Source organism: Perognathus longimembris, chromosome 19 (genome assembly GCF_023159225.1).
Source record: "Perognathus longimembris pacificus isolate PPM17 chromosome 19, ASM2315922v1, whole genome shotgun sequence".
Taxonomy (NCBI): domain Eukaryota; kingdom Metazoa; phylum Chordata; class Mammalia; order Rodentia; family Heteromyidae; genus Perognathus; species Perognathus longimembris.
Window position 1 is genome coordinate 24,181,841 of NC_063179.1, and position 27,706 is coordinate 24,209,546.

General features: G+C 38.2%; 1 protein-coding gene across 1 annotated transcript in view; it reads right to left on the reverse strand.

Annotated features, from left to right (window-relative positions):
• The window catches only part of Oxct1 (3-oxoacid CoA-transferase 1), a 141,052-nt gene that overhangs the window by 66,480 nt on the left and 46,866 nt on the right, over positions 1-27,706 (reverse strand). The window contains exons 8-11 of the mRNA XM_048368417.1: positions 4,191-4,298; positions 2,585-2,699; positions 1,333-1,427; positions 97-145 (exon numbers count right to left, since the gene is read on the reverse strand). Of these exons, the coding sequence (XP_048224374.1) occupies positions 97-145; positions 1,333-1,427; positions 2,585-2,699; positions 4,191-4,298 (367 nt within the window). The remainder of the gene's footprint in view (positions 1-96; positions 146-1,332; positions 1,428-2,584; positions 2,700-4,190; positions 4,299-27,706) is intronic.

The following is a 27,706-nucleotide window of genomic DNA, read 5'->3' on the forward strand; positions in this document are numbered from 1 at the left end:
AGTCAGGAAATTGAGTCAAATGTTTTACTACTACTTGGCACACAACTAAGTTAACACAAAGGGAAGTGCGGGAAAAAATGTCAGAGGTGAGTTTACCTGCATTGATTAGATCTGCATCAACTTCGTCTTTCAGCGGATATGGACCCTGTCAAAGACAGCCCATGTTCAGTTTGTGAAAGACAATTTTCCTGAATCACATGGTCAAACTGTAGTATAAAAAACTTCCTGAAAATCCTAGGAAGCTGGCATCCAAAGATTTGGGCTTTTAAAAAAATAATTCCTGTATTTTAGGGTCTCTTTTCTCATATTGATTTATGTTTCTACACTCGCCTTCAATTTTGTTGATGCTGGAGGTTGAATTCAGGGCCTGTTCACTGTTCCTGAGCTATTTTGCTCAAGACTAGCACCTCTACTATGTTGAGCCACAGAGCCATTTCTGGTTTTCTGGTAGTTAATTGGAGATAAGAGTGTTCGTGGACTTTCCTGCCCCCTCTGTCTTTGAACAGCAATCTTCAGATCACAGCCTCCTGAGTAGCGAGGATTACAGTCGTGAGCCACTAGCACCCAGCTGCCTTCTATAGTGTTTTATACACCAATAAATGTCACCAGAAAAGAGAAAATATCTTCTAAATATTACTCATTTGAAAGAATTGCTCTATGCTATTTAAAACACATCAATAAAACAAAAAGTGACTTTTTTTTTAGTACCTACTATGCTATCAGTTATTTACTAGACATTTCTGGAAGTACCCAGAATATCAACTACCCAGATATGTCATTTACTAGAAGGAAAACTTTTGAGAAAGCCAATTGTAGTTTTCTTTGTGTATCACCAAAGGTCTGAATTTGAGGTTCTAAGCTTATCTTTCTCTACATCTAAGTTTGGAAAACTTTCCTATAAATAAATTTAAAAGACACTAATGTTTTAGGTGTATGTAGATTTTTCGTTAAATGTTGCTCATGGGTAAGTCACAGACTTATTTCCCTTTTCTTCAGATCACCCAAGACAAACAGATATCAAGTCTTGGACTTGCATAGGAGTCTACTTGTATCCAGATATTTTGCACTTGTATGTCTGAAAATGGTCATGTTTATTTTTTCAATTAATCAGTGTCAACTACATGCTTATATGCCAGACAGGCAGACTAAGACCATTATTTATATTTTTATATATGAGACATGCATTTTCCATGTCTACGATTTGTGCTTTTATTTCAATAATTCTACTGAAAACAAAGTGTGAATATTACAAACTACAAACAATCCCTGCTAAAGTTAGTAAAGGAAAACTTTACAAATATTTTAATACTTTTAAATTACTTTAAAACTTACCAAACCCAGAACACCATTTTCACTTTGAAGATGAACAGTCATATCTGGGCTGATAAAGTTACTGGCCAGAAGTGGTATTCCTATGCCCAAATTAGCTGAAAAAAAAGATGTTAAGGACCAGCAACGGCAAAGGTAGAGACATTATGTCATAAGCTTTCTATACACTCAAGTCAGAACAGATGCTTTCACTAAAGGGAGATTGTTGTGAATGTAATTACCAACTATATTCTTCAGTTACCCTCTGGGTACTACTTTGTAATTTTCCATAAAGGAAACAGCTTTTTAATGACAGTTTTCTCAATAACAGTAACATGTTTTCTTACAAAGATACCAAAAGAGTGGCTTCAGAAGCTAAGTCATTATAATAAAAGTATAAAACATATTTGTTTTTATTAGTGTGCTTAGCAAATTCGGATTGATGTATGATGAATGGTGTGTTTGTAAACATCTTTTAATCTGTGTTTAAATGCTATTTTCACTATATAAAACTCTTCCTAAAAATATGATTTAATATTCCATAAACAAGTCCTTTTTTAAATTTCAAAAAAAATAGTCTGACTAGGATATATAAAGTACTTAAATTTCTCTGGTTTGCTGTGGTAACATTACTTCAGATAACCACGGAGGTAAAGCAAGAGGTTCATTTTAGCAAACAAACTGTAGTTTGGGTGGAGGGTACTCCTGAGAGGGAATTGGTCTAGTGAGAATAAATTTGTAAAAATATATTATTTGTTAAAATAAATAAATAAATAAAAATAAAAGTAGAACAATGAAAAACAGAAAAAATTCCAAATATAAGTTGCATTATTCCCTGATCTGTTTTTCTTTTAATATCCAAAGCAGAATTTGAATCCTTTATTTGATTTGAATCATATCCTTACAAAACATGATACATAGAAGTGCATTACACAGGATCTTTATGAAGGAAATAGGGGTTTGTTGAGAAGTTGACTCTTATGTTTCAAATGAGTATGCAAATAGCAGAATTTCAAGAAAGTAAACAGTACCATTTGCACTAGCAATTTGGAGATCTGAAGCCCTCATCTAAGGTGATATATTTTCCTAACAAACTCAAGCCAAATGTCAAACTGTATCAAAATCTGCCATATACTAGAAAATTATTACGTGAACTTTTGGTTGCTATTTTGAGTAAAGAGGGCCAGCAGATTATAATCCAGAGGCTTAGTAGGCTGGTGAATATAGGAAACACAAATGCTGTCTCTTTGGCCAGTCTCAGAATGCTAAAGGATACCATACATGCCATCTTCAAATTCAAGAGCAGCCCGCCTGATGATGCGTTCCCTCACATTAGCTGCATCTTTCCCGGATTTGGGTTGCCCCTCTCCCTCCTTTCGGATGGATAAACGCTTTACAAGAAACAGAAATAACTTACTCGTGGTCAAAGGTATGGTTTTTATACTTCATCACCACTCAAGATAAAATTTGTCTGGAAAAAAATTAACTCTCATCATCACTAGGAGGCAAATCTGAAATGTAATCAAGTCTTAAAAAAGAAAAAAATGAACATGGATGACATTCAATGATAGAAAGAATTCTTCAGATTTGCTCGAATTAAAACACACACCTGCTCTTTGAAGCGATTAATCTACCTAGTACTGTCATCCTCTCTGCTACTTTAGGAACTCATAAGACTCCTAGAACTGAATTCTCCTCAGGTGTTCAGAGATTAAGCCTGAACAAAGAAAAGGGAAGAAGCCTTGGAAATATGTTGTTCAGGGATGTCATAATGTGTTTACCAGATCCCTACTGCCCCCTGTAGAGTCCAGACTAATTTTGCTAAATGTATATCACAGAAATAGCCATTGTGATAATGGAAGCCTTTTCCATTATTAAATATCCTTGACATAGATTCTGGTTTCCGTTTGCAAATTTTCCTTCCTTTCTCCTAAGGCCACTGACAATAGTTTGGGACAGCAGAATGTCTTTCCATTCATGACCTCTGGGTCTCTAATATGTCTCTACATCTGTTAAATTTTGACATCAATTTAAATGCAGCTGGTCATTCCTGTAGTCTAACTGGCTTAAAAATATCTCCAGTGTTCCATGTACCCTATTTTTGTGCAGTCTCATGCCTACCCAGAGCTCAAAGCTAATTAAAAATGATACTCTCTCTACATCTTATAAAAGTACAAAGTAAATTCATGATAGAAATGTACTTCTGAGTACTTAAACATTACGACTAGAAACACTTTTTGGATGGAAGGGTAAAGGGTTGACATACAAATGGAAGGAAGAAAGGTGAGCAAAGGCATTGTACATTATGTGAAAAATGAACTATGTAAATTGAGGATAGGGATGGAAGGAAGGAAATGAGGGAGAACAAAAAAAAGGGTGCGGCACTGACCAATAAGCATTATACTTGTAACTACATAATTATAATCATAATCATAATCATGATCATCATAAAAAAACTACAGCAAAGAACTGATTATGCTTCTCTACCCTCTAGGACAGCCAGCCAACAAAAGCCTGACAGACACAGCCTAAAGAATTATGGGACACAGTCACATGCCTACCTTGTAGAAACAAGGTGGCATGAACCTAGACATAGCAAAGAAGCTTCTAGTAAGACTGAAGCAAAATTTGCTTCTCAGGGGGGAGGGAAAGGGGGGAGGGAGGGGGGTGAGGGACAAGGTAACAAACAGTACAAGAAATGTATCCAATGCCCAACGTATGATACTGTAACCTCTCTGTACATCAGTTTGACAATAAAAATTTGAGAAAAAAAAAAAAATTTGCTTCTCAGTTCCAACTTCCTGTCACCTGGAATAGTCCTAGGGATTCATCTGCCCCTAAATCAGATCCATAAATACTGATAAATAATTCAAGTCAATTACTTCAATTCGCTTTTCATATTTTTCTCCCTTTATAAGGCGATGCACATAAATTTTAGGAACATGTATATCTTCTGCAGCAAATGATCCAACATCTACAATTTCTTCAACCTAGACAAAGAGAAAAAAATGAAATTAGATAAAGAAGGTTGAAAAGAAACTTTTTTATTTTTCTTAAAAACTGAAAAAAGGCATGTTCACTTCCAACTTAGGTTGGATATGTGAAGTAAATATACATATAAAATAATAAGTATACATATCTATGTATGTGCACATATGTATATGTTCTATATTTTACATCTTCCAGACCCATAAAAGAGAAATTCAAATACATGTGTCTGAATATAAAATATAGTGCAGAAAGCTGCAGAACTTAGTCGTTTTCTAAAAAAGCTTCCGTTATAAACTTATCAAATGGTTCTCAGCACAGCTGCTTGAACTTTCACAAATTGCAGATCAACTACGCAAAACTTGAAAGCACATGGCTTAAACACACATTCTTAGAATTAATGGGAAATTTATCATATCAAAGACAAAAATCTGTAACCACATCTGCTTGGTCAATTGAAGAGCTTTTTAAATATAGACACAAATGCTATTTGTAACATTTTTTAATTATTCCTATCCTTAGCTTCCTAAGATCATGACAGAACTGTAATGACAGAAGTAATGTTCAAACAATATAATCAATTCTCATATGAAAATTTCAGGAGGAAATGTTAATCATTAGAAATAGTTGATTTAATTAGAATTAGTCATCTCTAGGACATTTTATAGCAGTGTGAAATGTTCCCAAGTTAGTCTGTTATTTTAGAACTCAGACAAATAATTTTTTTTAAACTCAGGAAAAGGCAAGAAAAACGAATCCCAACATTGTTATAATGAAAGAATTTGTTTTCTGATGAAAAAAAAAATCATGCTGTACTTCATAGGTACTTTGTGTCATTTGGATTTTCAATGTGCCCAAGCCCCGTGTGTTAAATGCTTGCTCCAGGGGGTGGCGCTCTTCTTATCATTCAAGATGGGTAAAGAAAAGCACAGAACTCTATCCGTGTCATCTCTGTATTATGCGTCCTTGCCATGAACAAAACAAGCCAGTTTGAGCCTTCGCACATAACCCACTACTTCCATCTAGCACACCCCCGAGAGGCCTAAAAAGTAAGTTGGCCTGATCATGAAGTGAAGGGTCACTCGGAGTAATGTTTTATTATATATATATATATATATATATATATATATATATATATATATATATATATTTTTTTTTTTTTTTTGCCAGTGCTGGGGCTTGAACTCAGGGCCTAAGCACTGCCCCTGGCTTCTTTTTGCTCAAGGCTAGCACTCTGCCACTTGATCCACAGCGCCACTTCTAGCCGTTTTCTATATATGTGGTGCTGAGGAATCGAACCCAGGGCTTCATGTATATGAGGCAAGCACTCTTGCCACTAGGCTATATTCCCAGCCCCTATGTTTTTGGGTTTTTTTTTTTGGCCAGCCCTGGGGCTTGGACTCAGGGCCTGAGCACTGTCCCTGGCTTCTTCCCGCTCAAGGCTAGCACTCTGCCACTTGAGCCACAGCGCCACTTCTGACCGTTTTCTGTATATGTGGTGCTGGGGAATCGAACCCAGGGCCTCATGTATATGAGGCAGGCACTCTTGCCACTAGGCCATATCCCCAGCCCCCTATGTTTTATTTTTGTAAGCTAATTATCTCTGTATTTTATTACAATGATAGAAAGATGACTAATACAATACACAAAGTAAATCATTATTTGCCTTAACGAATTGACAAAAAGAGCTGTGTGGAACTTTTACTCTAAAATATTAACTAAACTGCCCCCAAAGTTTGTGACATTACTAGCCCTCCTTACACTGTGGTATGCCCTCACCAAGCTCTGAACTGTGTCTCCTCCTCCAGACTTTCCTGTAGCCTGGGATTCTCTATCCAAAGTGGGGTCTTGCTAAAGATAAGGTGGAGATGGGCCAGGTTACTAACAGCTAAGCACTGTTACTGCCACTGCAATGAGCTGAAACTTCCAAAAAGTTAGGACCCATCCATATCTTTACACTCTTTCAATTTAGGCCTTTAAAAAAACATTTTTATTTTTAATCCATTAAACTGAGAAACTATTCATGAAAACATCAATTACAACCTTTTTTATAGTGAGTGGGAGGCACCTAAAGAGGTCAAAAGAATAAAAATGGTAAACAAATATAGTGTATCCAAATGATGACTATTCTCATCACCTTTGATGATACCTTATAATTTAATGTTTCATAAGTAAGGAATGTTTCATGAGAAAGGAAGCATTAATACAGATGTAATTACTTTCCTTATTTTGATAAGCATATGATTGAACTGTACATATTAATGAAGTCAGTGTAATATTTCAATGCATTCACATTGGTGGGCACTAATCAAATCAGGAGAATTAATTATCATCTCCTTTTGGCATATTATTCATATGCTGATTTAAAAACTGAAGTATAATGAAGTTAATCATCACTATTTCTAGTTAATAGTGAAAGTTTACATTTGTTGCCCTTATAAAGGGGTAATCCTACAAATGGGTAGTTTTTTGGAGGGGAGGTGTTGGGAAATGAACTCATTTGTGCTAAAAAAGCACACACTATGAGCTCCACCACCAGCCGCTCATAAATGTTATTTTTTCCAAAGATGCAATAGATAGCACATAATTTCCCAAACTAGAAAATATGTAAGTGGAGCATGTGATAAATTTCACAATTATATGTACTGAAGAAGTTAGGCTTTTTTTTAATGAACTGAAAAAATCTAAACTATAAAATCAGTTATAACATCATGATGTATAAAACCAGCTTTATGTATGTGTTTGAAAGCAAAAATTTAAATTATTCTAATACCTAACTGCACCAGAAGGTAGGTCCCTTGCTTGAATTACTATAGCAAGTTCCTAAGTGATCCCCGTGACTTGCCCTCCAGCAAGCTCAAAATATGCTACACCTCATTTAAACTAGAACCGTTGATGATAACCAATCAAGTGCTGAATTATTTAGTTCTACCCAAGAGAACTACCTCAGAAGGCATCAAATCAAGAAGACAAGGACAATTATACCATAACGTTTTACAACAAATAAAAAGAATGCTTTGGATTTTAAAAAGCAAAGTACAAACTTAAAGATAAACAGTTGCAAGCTTTTCTATACAAATGCAAATGACTTTGCTATTGCAGAAGATGCATGTGCAGCATTTGTCAAAACAATGCCATCATTCAGCAGAATTATTAAAAATGTCTATACAAAAATCAAAGCTTTGGAGTCGTTTAAAAGTTAATAGCAAAGGGAAAAATTAATGTACAAACTAAAAGAAGAAGAAGGTATGCTTTCAAACAATCGGGGAAGGGTTAAAAATAAACAGAAAAGCCCTGAGAAATCCTAATTATGTTAATGTGGTCTGTAGAAGGAAGTGAAGCTGTGCTAGTTTTGTCTGATGTTGAGAAAGAACAGTCAGAAAAAAAACGATTAAAATATCTAAGTCTAGTTAGTTGAAGGAAATCTGAAATGGATAACTAAAACAAACTTGTGAGTCAAAGGCAAATTAAAGGATCACTAGAGCCTTCCTCAGACATGGAAGTATCTGTTTCCTAAAGCAGAAAGAGAGGATAAAGGACCAAGAAAGATAGGCGGATGTCTGTGTCCTTGGCCAAGGTCAAGATGGAAGAAACATAGCTGAAAAAACCCAGACATCTCATTCAAGAATTGTCTGGTAAAAACAGAAATCCAGACACTTGAGTCTTCTCTGATTTGTTCTTTCCTTCAGCCATTCGCAGGAAAATGAAAGCTAGGGAATGTTAACTATTAGGAAATCACTAGGAACATTGTTTTAGAAGATGGCCTGGCATTCTCCCTACTTCACAGTTCTGAAAAGTTTTATTTTAAAGCTTAGAGAAAGAAGGAATTCATCTCTTGGTGACAGTGTTTTTGTGTTAGTTAGCAAATATTATTTATATCTCAGGTAAGAGAACAGAGAAGCTGGAAAGTAATAACATTCTTGTTTTTATTTTATTTTAGTGACAAACTCAATCTGTTATAACCACAAAAGTGGGCTGGCCCCTGAAGATTGTAAAAAAAATTCTGAACACCTGCAAAACTCCGCGTGTGGTACCGAGTGAGTTGCATAGGGAGGAAAGGGGAGAGTCACATCTACTTTTTTTTTTTTAATCTCCTGAGTCATTTTAACTTTCAAAAAAGTTTAGGAGGAACGTTTTTTTTTTCCTTTGCCAAGAAATAATAAAGCAGAAAACAACAAGCAATAAAGTCTAGAATCAGGAGAAACACTAAGCAACCCAAAATAGAAGGGGAGAAAAAGCCAACTTTGGAAAACTAGGAAAACAGAAGAAGGAGGCACTGAGAAATCACAATGCTACAGTTAGAGGTAGAGATGCTCGGATGCCAATTGAACCCAAGAAGAGTAAAAGGCAGAGGAAACGTGGACAAAGGAGGAGGTCAGCATGAAGGACATCATTCTCAAAACTCCAAAAGAGGAAAATATCCCAAAAGAAGCCAGGTAACTATCTTCTTAACTTTCATGCTAAGATATGGCAGAACCAAAGAAAAGACAAACAATACAAAATAAGAAAGTAGCATGAAATTCTAAACCCATATACACACACATACACACACACACACACACACACACACACACACACACACATCGGTTTACATGCCTATAGTAAAATGCCTGAAGAGTGAACAGGTGAGTGGCTATCAGTGAATCTGTAAAACACATAGCTGTCCATGTCATACATATTCTTCTAAGTTCTATGTATAATTCTACTTATCAGCACCTAAAAACAGCAGTGAATATGATTGCAAAGTTATTACTAAGTCACAACAAACCTTCTACAATGTCCAGTGAAAATAAGCTGACAATAAACAAAAATTCTCTATCAAGAAAATATGCTCATGCTTGAGAAACCACAGACCTAGGGATGAAATGTGGTAAAGGATATTTAAAATGAGTTTAAAAAGCAAAAGAATATCATGTTGGTGATTGTAGAGCCAGACTGTGCACACTTAACCAAAGACGTACATTTTTAATAGAAATAACAAAATTGGCTCAAATTATTGGTTACCTCTGGTCATAGTCTGCTGATAAACCCTGTGTATTTCAAGTTTCAGAATACAGATAAATTACTTGGTAAAGTCAGAATGATGGAAATCCTGAGAAAAAAATGGCAATGCTAAATTGGAATTTGTAATAAAGCAGGATGTGATGCTGAGCAGTCATAAAAATATATTCTGGTCCTTGAAGAAGTCTGTTTCCTGACGTCAAAAAGGTTGAACAAGAAAGAAACAGGATCAAGCAGTCAGAAACTGAAAAAATTTTTAAATGGTCTTAGAAAGGATGTAAAGATCTCAAAACTCCCATTCTGACAGTACGAACACAGGTTATCTTGATGAGGACCAGAATATGTATATATATATATATATACATATATTATATTATTATATATTATATTCTCTCAGTATATATATTATATACCGATATAAACACCGGTAGCTATGTATCTCCTTGTATTTTCAAAATGGCTTGTACAATACCTAGGACAAATGAAGGTCACCTGAAATCTTAAGAGGAATATCTAAAGGTATAAAATTAGAATAAACTGAGGTTTGCCCAAAATGATAAAAAAAAAAAAGGTGAAAATTAGTCCCTGAAACAATTTTGTTGTTGAAGTTGGAAAGTTCATGAATAATGATCATCGCTAATCCTAGCTCCTCAAGTGGCTGAGACCTGAGAATCGTGGTTTGAAGCCCGCACAGGTAGGAAAGTCTGTTAGATTCTTATCTCCAATTAACCTCCAGAAAACTAGAAATAGGGTTGTGGCTCAAAGTGGTAAGCACTAGCCTTGAACAAAAAAGCTCAGGGACAGTGCACAGACCCTGAGTTCAAGACCCATGACTGACAAAACAAAAACAAACAAACAAAAAACACACCATCGCTACTTAGGAGAAAGACAAGCAAAAAAAAAAGCTACTCAATTCCATTTCCTTCTGTCCTTGTTACCAGAGAAAAGGAAAAGGTACAATTCGAATGATTAGTGAGAACTAAATTCCAAGAAGACATATCCCAGTTTTCTAAACTAATTCTAGACTGACAACTCCAAAAATTGTTTCCTAGGATTCTTAAAAAGCCTAAAGATCAGATCATAGAATTATTGTCATGTGAAAGAATGGAAAGAGTACCAGTAGATAGAGAAGGCAAAACCACTCCTTTTCAGAATGAGGGTCAGCACACCACAGCATTCAAGTATGGATCATCGAATAAATGGTGTGTATGGCCATAGTGAAAAATCTTATTGGACAGTGGTAAACCTTTCCCTCTCAATCAAGCCCTACAAAAGTAACTTCCTTAATTTATGATCAGCTAGCTCATGGATCGGCTGGGGGAGTCGAGGCAGGAGGGGCAGGGAAGGACATCACAATATGTGATTTTACAAAGCAGCTGAACAAGTTCCTCTCAAATGAGTTTTGTAAAGATATGTGACAAATTCATTCACTTAAATTCATTCAGTGAACCTATTAGGTTCAGCAAGGAGGAAATAAATAAGATGCCTGCTCTGAAGCAAAGATCAGTATGTAATGGCTCCAAGAACCCCAGTATTTAGTGATGTGACAGAAGCTTAGACGAAAATATCTGGTAGATATTTTTTTGTTTTTTTACCTACTGGAGGAACATGTATTTCTTTTAGAATCTCCTGAGGGCTACAAAGGTTATTCATACATACATAAAATGTTCTTTTCCTATAAAAAGCCTTCAAATTGGAATTAGCCCATGATCTTAATCTTCTCACCCTCCTGACCGCAGGTTAGACCTCAGACTTAAAGAGAAGTCTATCGCTTAAAGGTTTCATGTCTTCGGTCCTGCCCAACTCAGTACCTTTATCCCAGTTTACATGAGGATGGAGAGGTCATTGTCATGGTGAAAGGGCAAAGGGTGTGGGCACTACTGGCAACTCTAAGCAGATGTATTCCTGTCTCTATTAGAGAAGACAATATCAGGCTCATGCCAATGAGCAGTTCACAAAAGCTTGAGTGAAAAATGTTTTTTTAAAAATCCATATTCAGGGAGTCCAACCATTCTTTAAAATGCTGCAATAGTAATAAAACCTCCCAGAATGAACCAATACCTTTATAATACAGTTATAAAGTCATTTTGTTTTTCTGAGTATTTTTTTCCTTACCATTAAAACAAGGTACCTGAGAAATTTCTGATTTTTGTATCATAAGAGTAGTTGTGCTTCATCTGATCATTAGGTTTCCTTGTGAAATTATAGGTACTATTAATGATATGAGTAAGTACTTTAAGTTTTATTTCAAGTCTCATGGCTTACTGACATTTGTACTACAATATCATTTTCTAGACTAATCCCAGTTCCATTATACAGCCCTGCAACCACATTTACTTGTTCTATAACCCTACTGTGAATTTATGCTATGTTGTACATTTTCTAAATATTAGAAACCACTTTATATTTCTTCTGGAACAAAACATGTAAAAAATAAGCAGCACGCTTATCAAAGTGGGTAAAAATTAAACTACATCAAATGGGATCATTCTATTATTCTCAAATGGGAGAATAATATAAGTCCAAAATGAACAACTAATACAATGTTTACTGGTTTGGGGGGTGGCAGGAAATGAACCAAAACTACTTGAATTGAATTCATCAGAGATCAAAATGAATACTTCAATAATGTTATTAAAATAATAACGGGTTTGTCAGAGCATAATTACAGGCCTTACTGTACCACAAAAACTATAAAGTATCAGAGATCCTCCCAAAAAACATTTCTCTACTCATTGTCCAATCTCAGAGTATGTGATAACCACCTTTAATCTGTTTCTCATTAAAAAGCAAAAACAGGGTTGGGGATATGGCCTAGTGGCAAGAGTGCTTGCCTCTCCTCGTATACGTGTGGCCCTAGGTTCAATTCCCCAGCACCACATATACAGAAAATGGCCAGAAGTGGCGCTGTGGCTCAAGTGGCAGAGTGCTAGCCTTGAGTGAAAAGAAGCCAGGGACAGTGCTCAGGCCCTGAGTCCAAGACCCAGGACTGGCCCCAAAAAAAAGCAAAAACAGTACTTCCTTCCCACAATGCATCATTTAAAAGCATATGATCTGCATGAAAATGGATGGACTAGTTGGAACTCTTTAGAAGAAAATGTTTGCCAGTAACTCCATATCCTGAAACTATGACTAACAGCAAATTAATAGGAATAGTATCATAGACCATCTCAACAGTTCATAGTATCACAGGCCATCTCAACAGTTCATGGAATTTGAAAGCACTATATGCACATATATATATTTTTGGTCAGCTATGAAGCTTAAACTTTTGGCCTGGGCATGGTCCACTTGAGGCTGGTACTCTACCATTTTGAACTACAGAGCCATTTCCAGTTTTCTGGTGGTTAATTGGAAACAAAAAGTCTCAGGCACTTTCCTGCCTGTGCTGGCTTTGAATATTGATAATCAGATCTCAGCCTCCTAAGTAGCTAGGGTTACAGGTGTGAACCACCAGCACCCATCTTAGAAAGCACTACTTTATGAAATAAATTTAAAAGTAGCATTTTTTAAAATTTCCACTGTCTCTAATACCAAGTCCAGATTGTATCAGCCTTGCTGGTATGTTGCATACACTCTTTGTAAAGGGGGAAAAAAATGCCCAGAAGGGCAGGGAATATAGCCTAGTGGCAACAGTGCTTGCCTCGTATACCTGAAGCCCTGGGTTCGATTCCCCAGCACCACATATATAGAAAACGGCTAGAAGTGGCGCTGTGGCTCAAGTGGCAGAGTTCTAGCCTTGAGCAAAAAGAAGCCAGGGACAGTGCTCAGGCCCTGAGTCCAAGGCCCAGGACTGGCCAAAAAAAAAAAGGGGGGGTGGGAATATGGCCTAGTGGCAAGAGTGGTTGCCTCATATGCATGAGGCCCTGGGTTCGATTCCTCAGCACCACATATACAGAAAATGGCCAGAAGTGGCGCTGTAGCTCAAGTGGCAGAGTGCTAGCCTTGAGCAAAAAAGAAGCCAGGGACAGTGCTCAGGCCCTGAGTTCACGGCCTAGGACTGGCAAAAAAAAAAAAAAAGCCCATAAAATGTGATTTAGTAACATTCAAGCAATATTCTTAATATAAACATTTTACTTATTATAAAAAGGAAATTTCATTAGGACTACAGAAAATGTAGAGGAATAATTCCTGAAAAAAACTGAAACACTCTTCATATCTAAAATATATGCAGAAATAAAAAAAATAAATTCCTCCAAAACAAAACTGCAAAGAACCAACAGCCCACTCAACAGGTGGGCTAAAGACTTAAAAAGAGACTTGTCTGAAGAGGAAATGAGAATGGCCAAGAGACATGAAAAAGTGCTCTACATCACTGGCCATAGAAGAAATGCAAATCAAAACAACATTGAGTTTCCACCTCACCCCAGTAAGAATGTCCATTATCAAGAAAACTAACAATAACAAATGCTGGAGGGGATGTGGCCAAAAGGGAACCTTACTTCATTGTTGGTGGGAATGTAAACTTGTTCAACCACTCTGGAAAGCCGTATGGAGATTCCTCAGAAGGCTAAACATAGAGCTCCCCTGTGACCCAGCAGCCCCACTTTTGGGCATCTACCCAAAAGACCACAAACAAGAAGACACTAAAGTCACCAGCACAACAATGTTCATCTCAGCACAACTTGTCATTGCCAAAATATGGAATCAACCCAGATGCCCCTCAGTAGACGAATGGATCAGGAAAATGTGGTACATATACACAATGGAATTTTATGCCTCCATCAGAAGGAACAACACTGCCCCATTCGTAAGGAAATGGAAGGACTTGGAAAAAATTATCTTAAGTGAAGTGAGCCAGACCCAAAGAAACATGGACTCTATGGTTTCCCTCATGGGGAATAATTAGCACAGGTTTAGGCAGGTCACAGCAAAGGATCACAAGAGCCCAATAGCTACGCACTTATGAACTCATAAGATGATGCTAAGTGAAATGAACTCCACATTATCAAAATGAGTGTTATATCACTGTTGTAATTACTTTCAACATGCCATGTGAAACAGTAGCTATTTTATTATTGTTGTTGATGATCCTCTTGTATACCCTTCCTGTGGTTGTCCCCATGCTATCACTGTATCTCATCTGAGTACCCCGGATACTGTACATACTGGTATTAGAACTAGGGAAGGAAAGGAGAATATCAAAATCAAGAGATAAAGTATAAGAAGACAAATGACTCCAAAAGCAATACTTACAAAACCATTTGGTGTAAACCAACTGAACTTATGGGGGGAGAGGGAAATAGTGAGGGGGGAAGAGGGGGAAATGAGGGAGGAGGTAACAAATTGTACAAGAAATATACCCACTACCTTACATATGAAACTGTAACCCCTCTGTATATCACTTTGACAATAAATAAATTATTATTTAAAAAAGAAACTGAAACACTCTTAATGAGTTCATTTAAAGCACAAGTCTTATCTAAAATACTACGAAAAAAATGTACACCATTATCATATACCCCAAGACAAACATGGAGGCATGATCTAAATAACAGAATTAAACTGGAAACAGTTTTTAATGAAGAGTGTTATGGAGAAAAAAGAAGAAGAAAATTGTGTTGAGTTTTACAACCACACAAAAAACTAACTATAAGTGTTCCAAATAAAACATTTAAAGGTTATTCCATAAAACTGTTTCCCTCTTTTGGGAGCTGTTAATCACCTTTGGAGTTTTTTATATTGTAAGAACACAATATTTAACACAGAATTGGGTTAAATGCTAACATTTTCAGAACACAGTTAATGGTTGCTAAATCTAACAGAGATTGTGACTTGAAGTCAGTGTGTGAATGACTCAGTAAATGCTAAATTTAAAATCATTTATTATGTGCAGTAAACTAGGGATTTTCTTTCTTCATTTCATCTTACATATGTTCTGCATGTTTTTATTTCATAAGAAAATTAAAATGTCACACTTTTCTATTTTTTTCCTGATTTAGTATGAAGTAGATATAAGATGAAAACATGAAGTTCAAACTAAATGCCCTCTTTGGCCTCTCTGTAGGTCAATTTTCAACAGGAGGTGTTTAATTCCTGGGGAAGTTCAAACATACCATCACATTCCCTGATGTTATTTTAACAATAAGATCAAATTGTCCTTTTGGTAGTATAAACAGTAGAACTATACAATCAACCTTATGGCTAGCATCACACTTGGTTCCAGATTTTTCCAAGTTAAATTACAACATCTTGACATTGCTACGAAAGCAAGGCCAATCTTAACTAAATGTCTCCTTTGCATACAGATAGCCCATCTCTGAAATACACTATATTTGAAATTGAGAATGACAATTAGAAGCTATACTCTGATCCTGAAGACCGAATTTTCCCCAAAAACAAGAGGGCATATAAGTTGGTGAAGAACAATAATTAATTGGAGCCAGTATTTTGTAAGAGAGATTTTTGTCCACACGATATTAATGCTATGTATTTCACTGACTTTTGTAACTGAAAAATGAAGAAGATAGCCGGGTGCTGGTGACTCACACCTGTAGTCCTAGCTACTCAGGAGGCTGACATCGGAGGACTGTGGTTCAAAGCCAACCTCAGGAAGAAGAGTCCATGAGACTTATCTCTAATGAACCAGCAAAAGGTTGGAAGTAAATGTATTATTAGGCAGGTGGTAGAGGACCTTGTATCAAAAAAAAAAAAAAAAAGGCCAAGAAAGAAAGGAAAGGAAAGGAAGAGAGAAAAAGAGAAGGGAGAAAGAAAGGGAAAATAAGGAAAGGGGAGGAAAAGGAGGGAGGAAGGGAAGGAGGGAGGGAGGGAGGGAGGGAGGGAGGGAGGGAGGGAGGGAGAGCAGACAATAGTAACTGATATAGAGTAGTGGATATGGAGTCAGAGATGTACACTCTGTTTTCTGACCTATCAGCTAAGTCTGTGATCCTATGTGAACAATCCATGGTCATTTCATTTCTAAAGTGTGAAGTTGCTCTGTAAATGATGCCTAGGATTCTTTTCAGCCCTTGCATGCTGTATAAGCCTATATTCTTCCAATATATTCTATATAACATGTTCACAAAATACACACATTATTGAACAGTGTCTAATTATTGTTCTTAGAACCTTCTAGATCAATTCTATTACTTGGCACACTTCAGTGTAACCCATGATCTTCATTCCATGCCCTTCGTTTATCTTCCATATCCTGTGTACTTGTATACACATGTTGTGCCAAGTGTCTCCTGAATAAGCAGGTTGTTGAATTCACAAGGCCAGTTTGTCCCCAATTTATAGACATTTGTATCCATATGGCTTGTTCTACTTTAACAAATAAAAACCTACCTAATCAAACATGTTATCTCTTCCAGCCAGCATTAAAGGATATACCTTGAGATAACAGGATTCCACAGTCGTCAGAGGCAGGCACAGTAATAAGGAAAAGAATTACAGAACGTCTGGTGACACATTAGCAAGTCTCTCTGTGCAGGACTGGGCAATAGCCTCAGATAGAAAACCATCAAAAAGAAAAACTGAAGAGAAGAAAGATGGTGCCGTCACAGTAGGGAGGCACCCAGAATCGCTCCAACTGAATAGCGAGCTGGGAACTCCAACACCCAAAACCCCATCAAGAACCCAGCAAAACCAGCAGCCAGAAGCAGTAGAGATACGCAGGAAAACACAAAGGAGTAAAAAAGAAGAGGCGAAAACCTACACGGAGCCAGAGCATCTCCGGGGCACCCTCCCCTCACCAGCCAACCCTGGCCTAAACAGGGCCAGGTTGGGAAAGGGGAACCCAGAGATCAGCAGACAGGCTGCCAGGAGCGCAGAGTCCAGACAGCGGGACCCCACGGACACTAGGGAGAGTGCGGACCAAGACATACGACGGCGGCGACGAGAAGTTCGGGTCCACACCGGGATCAGATGGACAGCGGCTGGGGAACCCAGCGCGGCAAAAAGGGGGAGCCAAGGACGCCACCATGACACTTGGCCAACCCCTGAAAGACGAACGGCTGTGCGGGACACACACACAATCCAGGATCAGGGCCGGGGGACGGCCGGCAGTGCAAGCCCCACCCGAGGCGACTGGACCTCGCGGACTCTTACAACTAAAATCACAGGCACTGGAGGGCAATACCAGCACAGCAGGGACACCTGGGCCTGATCACGGCCCCCCTTGCAGGGGAGGCACAGTCTGAGGACGCTAACCCACACCCGGACAGTTGATCCCACTGGGCCCCACACATACCGCCCCCCCCCACAATGGACCCGCGGGAGGTCGCAAACACAACCCCCAACAACCCGGGGCTCCATCTGGGAGGCGTACCCCGCTAAAGTGGATGGGGCCACAGCGCCAGGGCCTGTTGTAGCGGGCGCACAGCACACAGGTGGGCAGAGCCCCCGGCAACAGCACCTGCTCTGGTAGGCAGACCCCACACAGGTGGGGAAGTAAGTGGAAGAACACCATCCAAGTACTTCAGGCTAACAATATGCAACTTCGGATCAAATATCCAGTGAAATTGGGCGTTCACATTCGAGGGAAAACCAGATCTTTCCACACCAAAGAGGAGCTAAAGCAGTACGTGAATAAAAATCCAGCCCTACAGCGAATTCTAAGAGGGGAGCCCCACCCAACAGAGATCGTACAAGACACACAGACAGAAACAGAAAGAAACTACAATAGCGAAAGCCCAACAGAAAGAACAGCTCACTAAAGACAAGAAAGAGGAAAAAACAGCCCAACAAGAAAATGGAAGGAGAAAAAACACCCTCATCCTTGCTCTCTTTAAATATAAAATGGTTTAAACTCTCCGATAAAGAGGAGCAGACTAGCTGGATGGAACCGCAAACAAAAAGTTGACATCTGCTCCCTACAAGAGACCCACCTTACAGCAAGAGACAAAAACAGGCTCCGAATGAAAGGATGGAGCAAGATCTACCAAGTAAAGGCACCTACCAAAATGGCAGGTGTAGCCATCCTGATCTCAGAAAAGCTGGACTTTTCATTAAAATCAACTCAAAAAGACAAAGAAGGACACTACATATTAATACAAGGAAAATCCAGAATTAAGACATCACAGTGATAAATTTATACTCACCGAACAAAAGAGGCCCTATATATGTCAAGTAAATTCTCACAGAATTACAGAACAAGATAGATGCAAACACAATCATAGTGGGTGACTTTAATACCCCACTCTCTCCAAGAGGCAGATCCAACACCCAGAGGATCAGCAAGGGAGCTGAGGACCTAAGTAACACCATATCCCAAATGGATCTGACAGACCTATACAGAATCTTCCACCCTACAGAGACCCAATACACCTTCTTCTCAGCAACCCATGGATCATATTCCAAAATAGACCACGTCATAGCCCACACAAAGAACCTCAGCAAATACAAAAGTATTGACGTCATCCCATGTATTATATCTGATCACACTGGATTAAAGGTAACCCTCAATAACAAAGGATACCACAGAGGCTATACACACTCTTGGAGGCTAAACTCCACACTGCTATCCAACACTTGGGCCACAGACCAAATTAAAGATGAAATCAATGAATTCATAAGCCACAATGACAATGAAAACACATCACAAAGAAACATATGGGACACAGCTAAGGCAGTACTGAGGGGCAAGATCATTACCCTCAGCACTCACATTAAAAGAATGGAAGCAGAGCAGATGAATAAGCTCACGATGAAACTAAAACAACTGGAGAAACAAGAAATGACAGAATCTAAAACAACTAGGAGGAGAGAGATCACAAAGATTAAAGAAGAGATAAATCTGATTGAAAATAGAAAGACCATTCAACAAATAAATAAGACTAAAAGCTGGTTCTTTGAGAAAATAAATAAAATTGACAGACCCCTCGAAAGACTTACAAAAAAAAAGAAGAGAAGAGACTCATATACGTAAAATCAAGGACTCCACCGGAAAAATTACAATAAGTACACACGATATTCAGACAATCATAAGGAGCTATTTCCAAAACCTCTACTCAGCAAAAAACAATAATGTTACAGAAATGGATCAATTCTTAGAGAAGTACAAACTGCCCAAACTGAACCAAAAAGAAATAAATCAACTAAATAAACCAATAACTTACAGTGAGATATAGGAGGTAATCAAGAACCTCCCAACAAAGAAAAGCCCAGGCACAGATGGATTCACCAACGAATTCTACAAAACCTTTAGTGAGGAGCTAATACCAATACTCCTCAAACTCTTCCACAAAATAGAAACAGAGGGAGAAATCCCAAACTCATTCTACGAAGCTAATATCATACTCATTCCCAAACCAGGTAAAAACCCATCAAAAAAAGAGGACTACAGACCAATATCACTAATGAACACAGACGCAAAGCTCCTTAATAAAATATTAGCTAACAGGATCCAGAAACTGATCAAGAAAATCATAAATCATGACCAAGTAGGCTTCATCCCACAGTCACAAGGATGGTTCAACATCCACAAATCAATCAACGTAATTCACCACATAAACAGATCTAAAATTAAGAATTACATTGTTATCTCAGTCGATGCCCAAAAAGCCTTTGACAAAATACAACATCCATACCTATTAAAAGCTTTGGAGATGGAGAGACAGTAGAGACCAAGTCTGTGAATACTGTATATGTTCTTGATACATTGTATATTGTATATATGTCTACCTGACCTAGAGAAGGGATAGAAAAACAGGACATAAGATATCACAAGAAATGTATGCACTGCCCTACTATGTAACTGTACCCTTTTTGCATAAAACCTTGTAAAAAATTTGTGTTCGGGCTGGGGATATGGCCTAGTGGCAAGAGGGCTTGACTTGTATACATGAAGCCCTGGGTTCAATTCCCCAGCACCACATACACAGAAAATGGCCAGAAGTGGCGCTGGTGCCCAAGTGGCAGAGTGCTAGCCTTGAGCAAAAAGAAGCCAGGGACAGTGCTCAGGCCTTGAGTCCAAGCACCAGGACTGGCAAAAAAAAAAAAAAAAATTTGTGTTCAATTAATAAATAAATAAAAGTGAAAAGAAAAAAGCTTTGGAGAGAACAGGAATAGATGGAACATTCCGCAAAACAATAAAAGTCATATACAACAGACCAACTGCTAATATCATATTAAATGGAGAGAAACTTAAATCATTCCCCCTAAACTCAGGAACAAGACAAGGATGCCCACTCTCCCCACTTCTTTTCAACATAGTGCTGGAATCCCTAGCCATAGCAATAAGGCAAGAGGAGGACATCAAATGGATCCACATCGGCAAGGAAGAAATCAAGTTATCCCTATTTGCAGACGACATGATCTTATATCTGAAGGACCCAAAAAACTCATTACCCAACTCCTACACCTAATAAACCAATATGGCAAAGTAGGAGGATACAAAATCAATCCACAAAAGTCAGCAGCTTTTCTGTACACCAGCAATATACAAACAGAAAAGGAAATTATGGAAACAATTCCATTTACAGTAGCCAAAAAAAGAATAAAGTACCTAGGGATCAACTTAACTAAGGACGTGATGGACCTATTTAATGAAAACTATAAAAATCTAATAAGGGAAATCAAAGAAGACACAAGGAGATGGAAAGACCTCCCATGCTCATGGGTAGGCAGAATCAATATAGTGAAAATGGCCATATTGCCCAAATTGTTATGCAAATTCAATGCAATCCCTATCAAAATCCCAGCCACATTCTTCACTGAAATAGAGAAACCAACCCATAAATTCATATGGAACAGCAAAAAACCTAGAATAGCCAAAGCAATTCTAGGCAAAAGAAGCAGCACAGGAGGAATCACAATACCAGACTTCAAGCTCTATTATAAAGCCATCATAACAAAAACAGCCTGGTATCGGTATAAAAATAGACCTGAAGACCAATGGAATAGGATAGAAGAAAAAAAGCAGTGCAGGAGGTATCACAATTCCAGACTTCAAGCTCTACTACAGGGCCATCATAACAAAAACAGCCTGGTATTGGTATAAAAACAGATCGGAAGACCAATGGATTAGAATTGAAGATCCAGAAATAAAATTGCACTCTTACAGCCAGCTGATATTCGACAAAGGAGCTAAAGACATACAATGGAATAAACATAACCTCTTCAACTACTGGTGCTGGGAGAACTGGGCAGCCATATGCAGAAAACTCAAATTAGACCCAAGCCTATCACCATGCACCAAGATCAACTCAAAATGGATCAAGGACCTTAATATCAGACCTGAATCCTTGAAACTACTGAAGGACAGAGTAGGAAAGACGCTAGAACTTATAGGCACAGGAAGGAACTTCCTGAATAGAGTCCCAGGGGCACAACAAATAGGGGAAAGACTCGACAAATGGGACTACTAGAAAATAAAAAGTTTCTGTACAGCTAAGGACATAGCCACCAAAATAGAAAGACAGCCAACGATATGGGAAAGGATATTTACCAGCACAGCAACAGACAAAGGCCTGATATCTGTCATCTACAGAGAACTCAAAAAACTAAGCCTCTCCAAGCCCAGTAAATCAATTAGGAAATGGGCAAAGGAGCTAAAGAGAGACTTCACAAGAGAATATATAAAAATGGCAAAGAAACACATGAGGAAATGTTCAACATCCCTGCTAGTAAAGGAAATGCAAATAAAAACAACCCTGAGATACCACCTCACCCCAGTTAGAATGGCCTACACTCTGAACTCAGGCAACAACAAATGCTAGAGAGGGTGTGGGGAAAGAGGAACCCTTCTCTATTGTTGGTGGGAGTGCAAATTACTACAACCACTTTGGAGAACAGTATGGAGGTTTCTCAAAAAGCTCAATATAGACCTACCCTATGAACCAGCCATACCATTCCTAGGCATCTATCCTAAACAGCAAACCCCAAGATATCAAAAAGACATTTGTACTTCCATGTTTATCGCGGCACAATTCACAATAGCCAAAATATGGAATCAACCCAGATGACCCTCCACAGACTTAAGGATCAAAAAAATATGGTACTTATGCACAATGGAATACGACATAGCCATTAGGAATGGTGAAATGTTGTTATTCGCAGGGAAATGGTCAGAACTCGAACAAATAATGTTGAGCGAGGCTGGGGATATGGCCTAGTGGCAAGAGTGCCTGCCTCATATACATGAGGCCCTGGGTTCGATTCCCCAGCACCACATATACAGAAAATGGCCAGAAGTGGCGCTGTGGCTCAGGTGGCAGAGTGCTAGCCTTGAGCAAAAGGAAGCCAGGGACAGTGCTCAGGCCCTGAGTCCAAGCCCCAGGACTGGCCAAAAAATAATAATAATAATGTTGAGCGAGACAAGCCTAGAACACAGAAAACAAAGGGGCATTATCTCCCTGATATATGACTGTTAACAAAGGGAGACGGAGAGACAGTAGAGACCAAGTCTGTGAAACCAAAAACTGCTTGTCAAATAGTATTCCCCACAGGATTGGGGCAGCGACCCAACAGTATGTAACTAAAACCAAACAATTACTCAACATATAAAGGTCAAAAATTGACCTCTCAGGGGAATACAATAGCTCAAAAGCTATGTATGTACGTTCATATAAGACTACTGTCGACATATTGTCTAATATCGACATTACATTTAAAGCCCTAGGCGAACTTTCTTGGGCGTGGCCACGTGGCTACTGTATATGTTCTTGATACATTGTATACTGTATATATGTCTACCTGACCTAGAGAAGGGATAGAAAAACAGGGCATAAGATATCACAAGAAATGTACACACTGCCCTACTATGTAACCGTACCCTTTTTGCACAACACCTTGTCAAAAAATTTGTGTTCAATTAATAAATAAATTAAATTTAAAAAAAGAAACACTGAGCAAAAAAAGCATTTTTACTGTCTTAGACCAAGACAGGATAATGATACAATCAAGTAGAATGGGAAGAACACTGCTAAGCTTCCTAAGTGGTGTCTATATTGTGAAACCAATGACTTAGTTACTCTAACGTAATATCACGAACATCTATTCTGTGCAGGACATTGTGCTTCTGGCTGGGAATGCAGAGACAGGGTAGATAGACAGACAGACAGACAGATATCCCTAGGTGGCACTCATAGTTTCATAGAGGAGACAAGTAAACAGCTAACCATGATAGACCATGGTTATAAATACTATATTAGAGGGGAAAGTCCACTGAGGAGGCAGGAAAATGAAGAGCAGCAGGGCTAGCAAGAAGAAAGACATGGAGTCCGGAAAAAAATGAGATTTATTCACACAATGTGGGAAGATGTTACCTGTGAAAGATTTGGGGGTACCTGGGAATGGGGATGTTAGAAAAGACGTTCAAAGTTTTCAAATACTTTAGAATAAGGAAGGTGTTGTTAGGTCCTAATTTCAGACAGGAAATGTTAACAGCTCACTTGGTCAAAAGTATGATTTCCTTCATACTTCAAAAAATTCCCAAAAGAGTATAACTTAGTAAATGCTACTAGAGCAGTTTGTTTTGATAACTGTAGCTTCTTTCCAGGAAGAAATTTTTATAACACTTGACAATTACTTCCTCTCACTTTCCTTGTTGTTGTTGTTGTTTTATTACTGGGATCTGAAATCAAAGCCTTACACTCAGTTGGCTGGTTTGCTCAGCAAATTATTTTGGAGATAGTCACATAGATTTTTCTGGATGGGCTGACCTCCAACTTTTTGACAGTGGATCTGTATTTTCCTAGAGGTTTAATAAAGGACCACTGAAATATTTAAATATATCTTAATTTGAAGCAAGTTGCTTCAATGACAATAATGATAAATACAGAAATGGACTTAGAAGAAACTATAACAAGTAATTAAAAAAAAGGACCTGTGGATAAAGTTTGACACTTACTTGCACATATTCCTTGCTTAAACAATGTATTAAGCTATGACATTATTAGGCCACATATTTCATAGCATCAGTTAGTTATACAAGAAGACTTCCATGTCCACACAGGCACACATATAAGCATATCTTGATCAGATACATCCCCTGTCACTCTTCCTTGTCTCCTCTCCCTCATCCCTTCTCTTCCCAAGGCAATCACAACAAGCTTCCTTTGTTCTCTTTTCACACATGTACATGAAGTATTTTGATTATATTCACTCTCTTTGTTTACCCTCTCCTCTCCCACTAGTACTCCCCCCACCCTGGCCTGTTTCACATTTTTGTCACTGATTCAACTTCAGTGTATACTAATTGTCTAAAGGTTTTTCACTGTGGTTATTTTACGATTATTTTTGTCAGATTGATCGCCTTGCCTGTTCTCACATTCCCCTTCCATTTCCTTCTATTATACAGCAGCTTTCAGTGCATTTTGTTTTGTAACTTTCAAATGCTCTCTTCTAGTGATATTCTTGAAGCAGAAAAATTTGCAGATTAACTCCTTTAGAAAAATAGCAGCTAATTTGTAAAATGAAACAATCTTGCCTAAGCCCTAATTATCACTTCAGTATTGGTACACTAGCTCTATATTTGAAGTGGAAAAAAATAACATTTCTTGACAAGGTCTCTTGACAAGGTCTCTGGAAGGAGTGAGGAAAGCCACTATTACTTTTACCAGGACTGACTTTCAAATCACAAGTTGAATTCTTAATACAAACACAGAATGAATTGGTAAGTAGGACATACATTGTGGGTAAACTGAAGAAGATAAAATTAGAAAATATTTTTATCATTTTTTGCAATAAGATTTTGTCTTTATGTCAATGCAATACGATTTTGTCTTCCTTTATGTCAGTCACACTGTACCTGAGTTGTTTTTGTTTGTTTGGTTGGTTGGTTGGTTGGGGGTTTTTTGCCAGTCGTGGGTCTTGAACTCAGAGTCTGAGCACTATCCCTGGCTTTTTTTTTTTTTGCTCAAGGCTCTACCACTATGAGCCACAGCACCCCTTCTGGCTTTTTCTGATATATGTGGTACTGAGGAATCAAGCACTCTACCACTAGGCCATAAGCCCAGCCCCTGTACCTGAGTATTTAATGACCTTTCTGAGGAGGATATTATACATAGCTTCCAAAACCATGATGTCATGTTTCATATGCCCTCCAGTCCTTTCTTCTTTTCTCTTGTGAACAGAATCTATGTCCTACTTTGCAACAAGACCATTGTGTAGAAAATCATGAGCTGTAGGAAAGTGAGGGCTCTCTCGAGACAGTGAATCAATCAACAGTGCAAATAATACCAACACTTTGTTTGGGGACCAGATTTTGTGGGTGCATCTGCCAGCCATGGCAACTGTCTTATTGAAAGCCTTCTCCAATCCTACTTCCATGATTACTGCGGGTTACTGCTGCGCTCTTCCTGAGAGCTGATACTAGCCATGTTCTTGTTCCTGTCTTGAGTCAAGCCACCAGGAGTCTCTGAGAAGCTGTGTTTGAACCACCATTGGCTGGCTCTCAATTACATCAACCACAGCCCCACACCTCATCTTCGTCCCTTCTAAAGACTCCTCATCTAAATAGGAGGCTCAAAAACACTTAAGGATAAAATACTACAAAGCCATTACCAACAAAATGTATTTAACACATAAAAATCATGAAGATACATAAATATCTAATAAATGCGTAACAATCAACTCCTCATGTCATTAAAGATACAGAAATTAAAAGTATAGGACAGCCTTTTTTCACTTGCCCAATTATCAAAAATGTTGAAAGTATAATATTCATGTTGTCAATAATGTTTCAAAATGTACTTCCACATAGGGTGTTACTATTCAAGAGAACAATTTATCAGTATTTACCCAAACTCCTTAAAATGGAAATAGGAAAACTACCTCTAAAAATTTGGTCAAAGCAAATAACCAGACATGCATACACAAAAAACACAAATTCACTAAAGTATCATGAATACTAATGGAAGATCAAAAAATATTACAGTACAAAAATAAAATCCCCAGCCCCTAAGACATACTTCTTTGAGTTCGAGATTTTAAGCATTTTCAGTGAGGAGGTTGTTGCATCGGGAGAGGTTCGAGGAGATTCGAGCACCGATGACCCCATCAGGGACCTTAAGAATCTGATCACGGGGCTGGGAATATGGCCTAGTGGCAAAAGTGTTTGCCTCGTATACATGAGGTCCTGGGTTAGATTCCTCAGCACCACATATACAGAAAATGGCCAGAAGTGGCGCTGTGGCTCAAGTGGCAGAGTGCTAGCCTTGAGCAAAAAAGAAGCCAGGGACAGTGCTCAGGCCCTGAGTTCACGGCCCAGGACTGGCCAAAAAAAAAAAAAAAAAAGAATCTGATCGCTGCCCAAACTGGCACCCGTTGGAACAAGATTGTCCTTAAAAAATGGTACACGATTTTCAAGGACCATGTGTCTCTGGGGGATTATGAAATCCATGATGGAATGAACCTGGAACTTTACTACCAGTAAAGAAGTTCTTCTTCTGTTCCCTCCTCACCTCCCAACCTCACCTCTCCCATTGCTATGGATGCTTGTTTTTAAAAACTCACGTTAATAAAGATTAAAATGTTAAAAAAAAAGATATACTTCTTTGGTGAATATTTAGTGATATGAAAATTATATGTATGTTTTATGTATTGAAAATTATATGAATACAGTTCTCATTTTACTTTTTTAAAATGAGACATATATGAACAAATTGGAATTAATAAAATCAACTCAAGGCACTGCCAATTTCATTTTATTTTCCTCCTAGACCCTTTGGTTTCATGCAGAATATTCCTCTACATTCATTTCAACTCATCCCGCCCCAAACATCCTAAGACCTGTGATCCACAGGAGGAGGATAAAATACCCAGGGACCCATCTCTCCTTCCCAGTCCACCAGCAAAGTGCTAAGGAATAGAGAGAGCATCATGGGGTTCGTGCCACAAAATCACAGTCCACGGTAATCATCAGAGCCCTATACACCATTGACTACTTTTATCTTTAAATTGAACCATCGCTGTTCTATTTACAACTTCTAGCTTTCAGATTAATCCCATCTCATTCATTCATCTATGACATGGTATAAGACAGACAACCCTCATATCTCACGGAAGGCAAATCCTTGTCTATGGCAATGTAACATCCATACATTTTTATTACATTGCCAAGAAGCTCCAGAAGTGGAAATTTCCACAAATTTGGTAAGCCAAGGACCTGACCCAATGAGCAGCTGGCATAAACTTCTAGCCCACTGCCATTTCCCATACAGAAGTAAAGTACTGAGTTAGCTACCCATAATCACATACAGTGTCTTTTCTTTTCTTTTTTTTTTTTTTTTTTTTTTGCCAGTCCTGGGGGTTGGCCTCAGGAACTGAGCACTGTCCCTGGCACTCTACCACTTGAGCCACAGCACCACTTTTGGCTTTTTCTGTTTATGTGGTGCTGAGGAATCTTCATGCATGCTAGGCAAGCACTCTATCACTAAGCCACATTCCCAGCCCCACACAGTGATTTCTTGAAAGCATAAAAGTTTGCTATTTATGAAAGTAGGTAAGAAGTACTGGGAAAATGAGA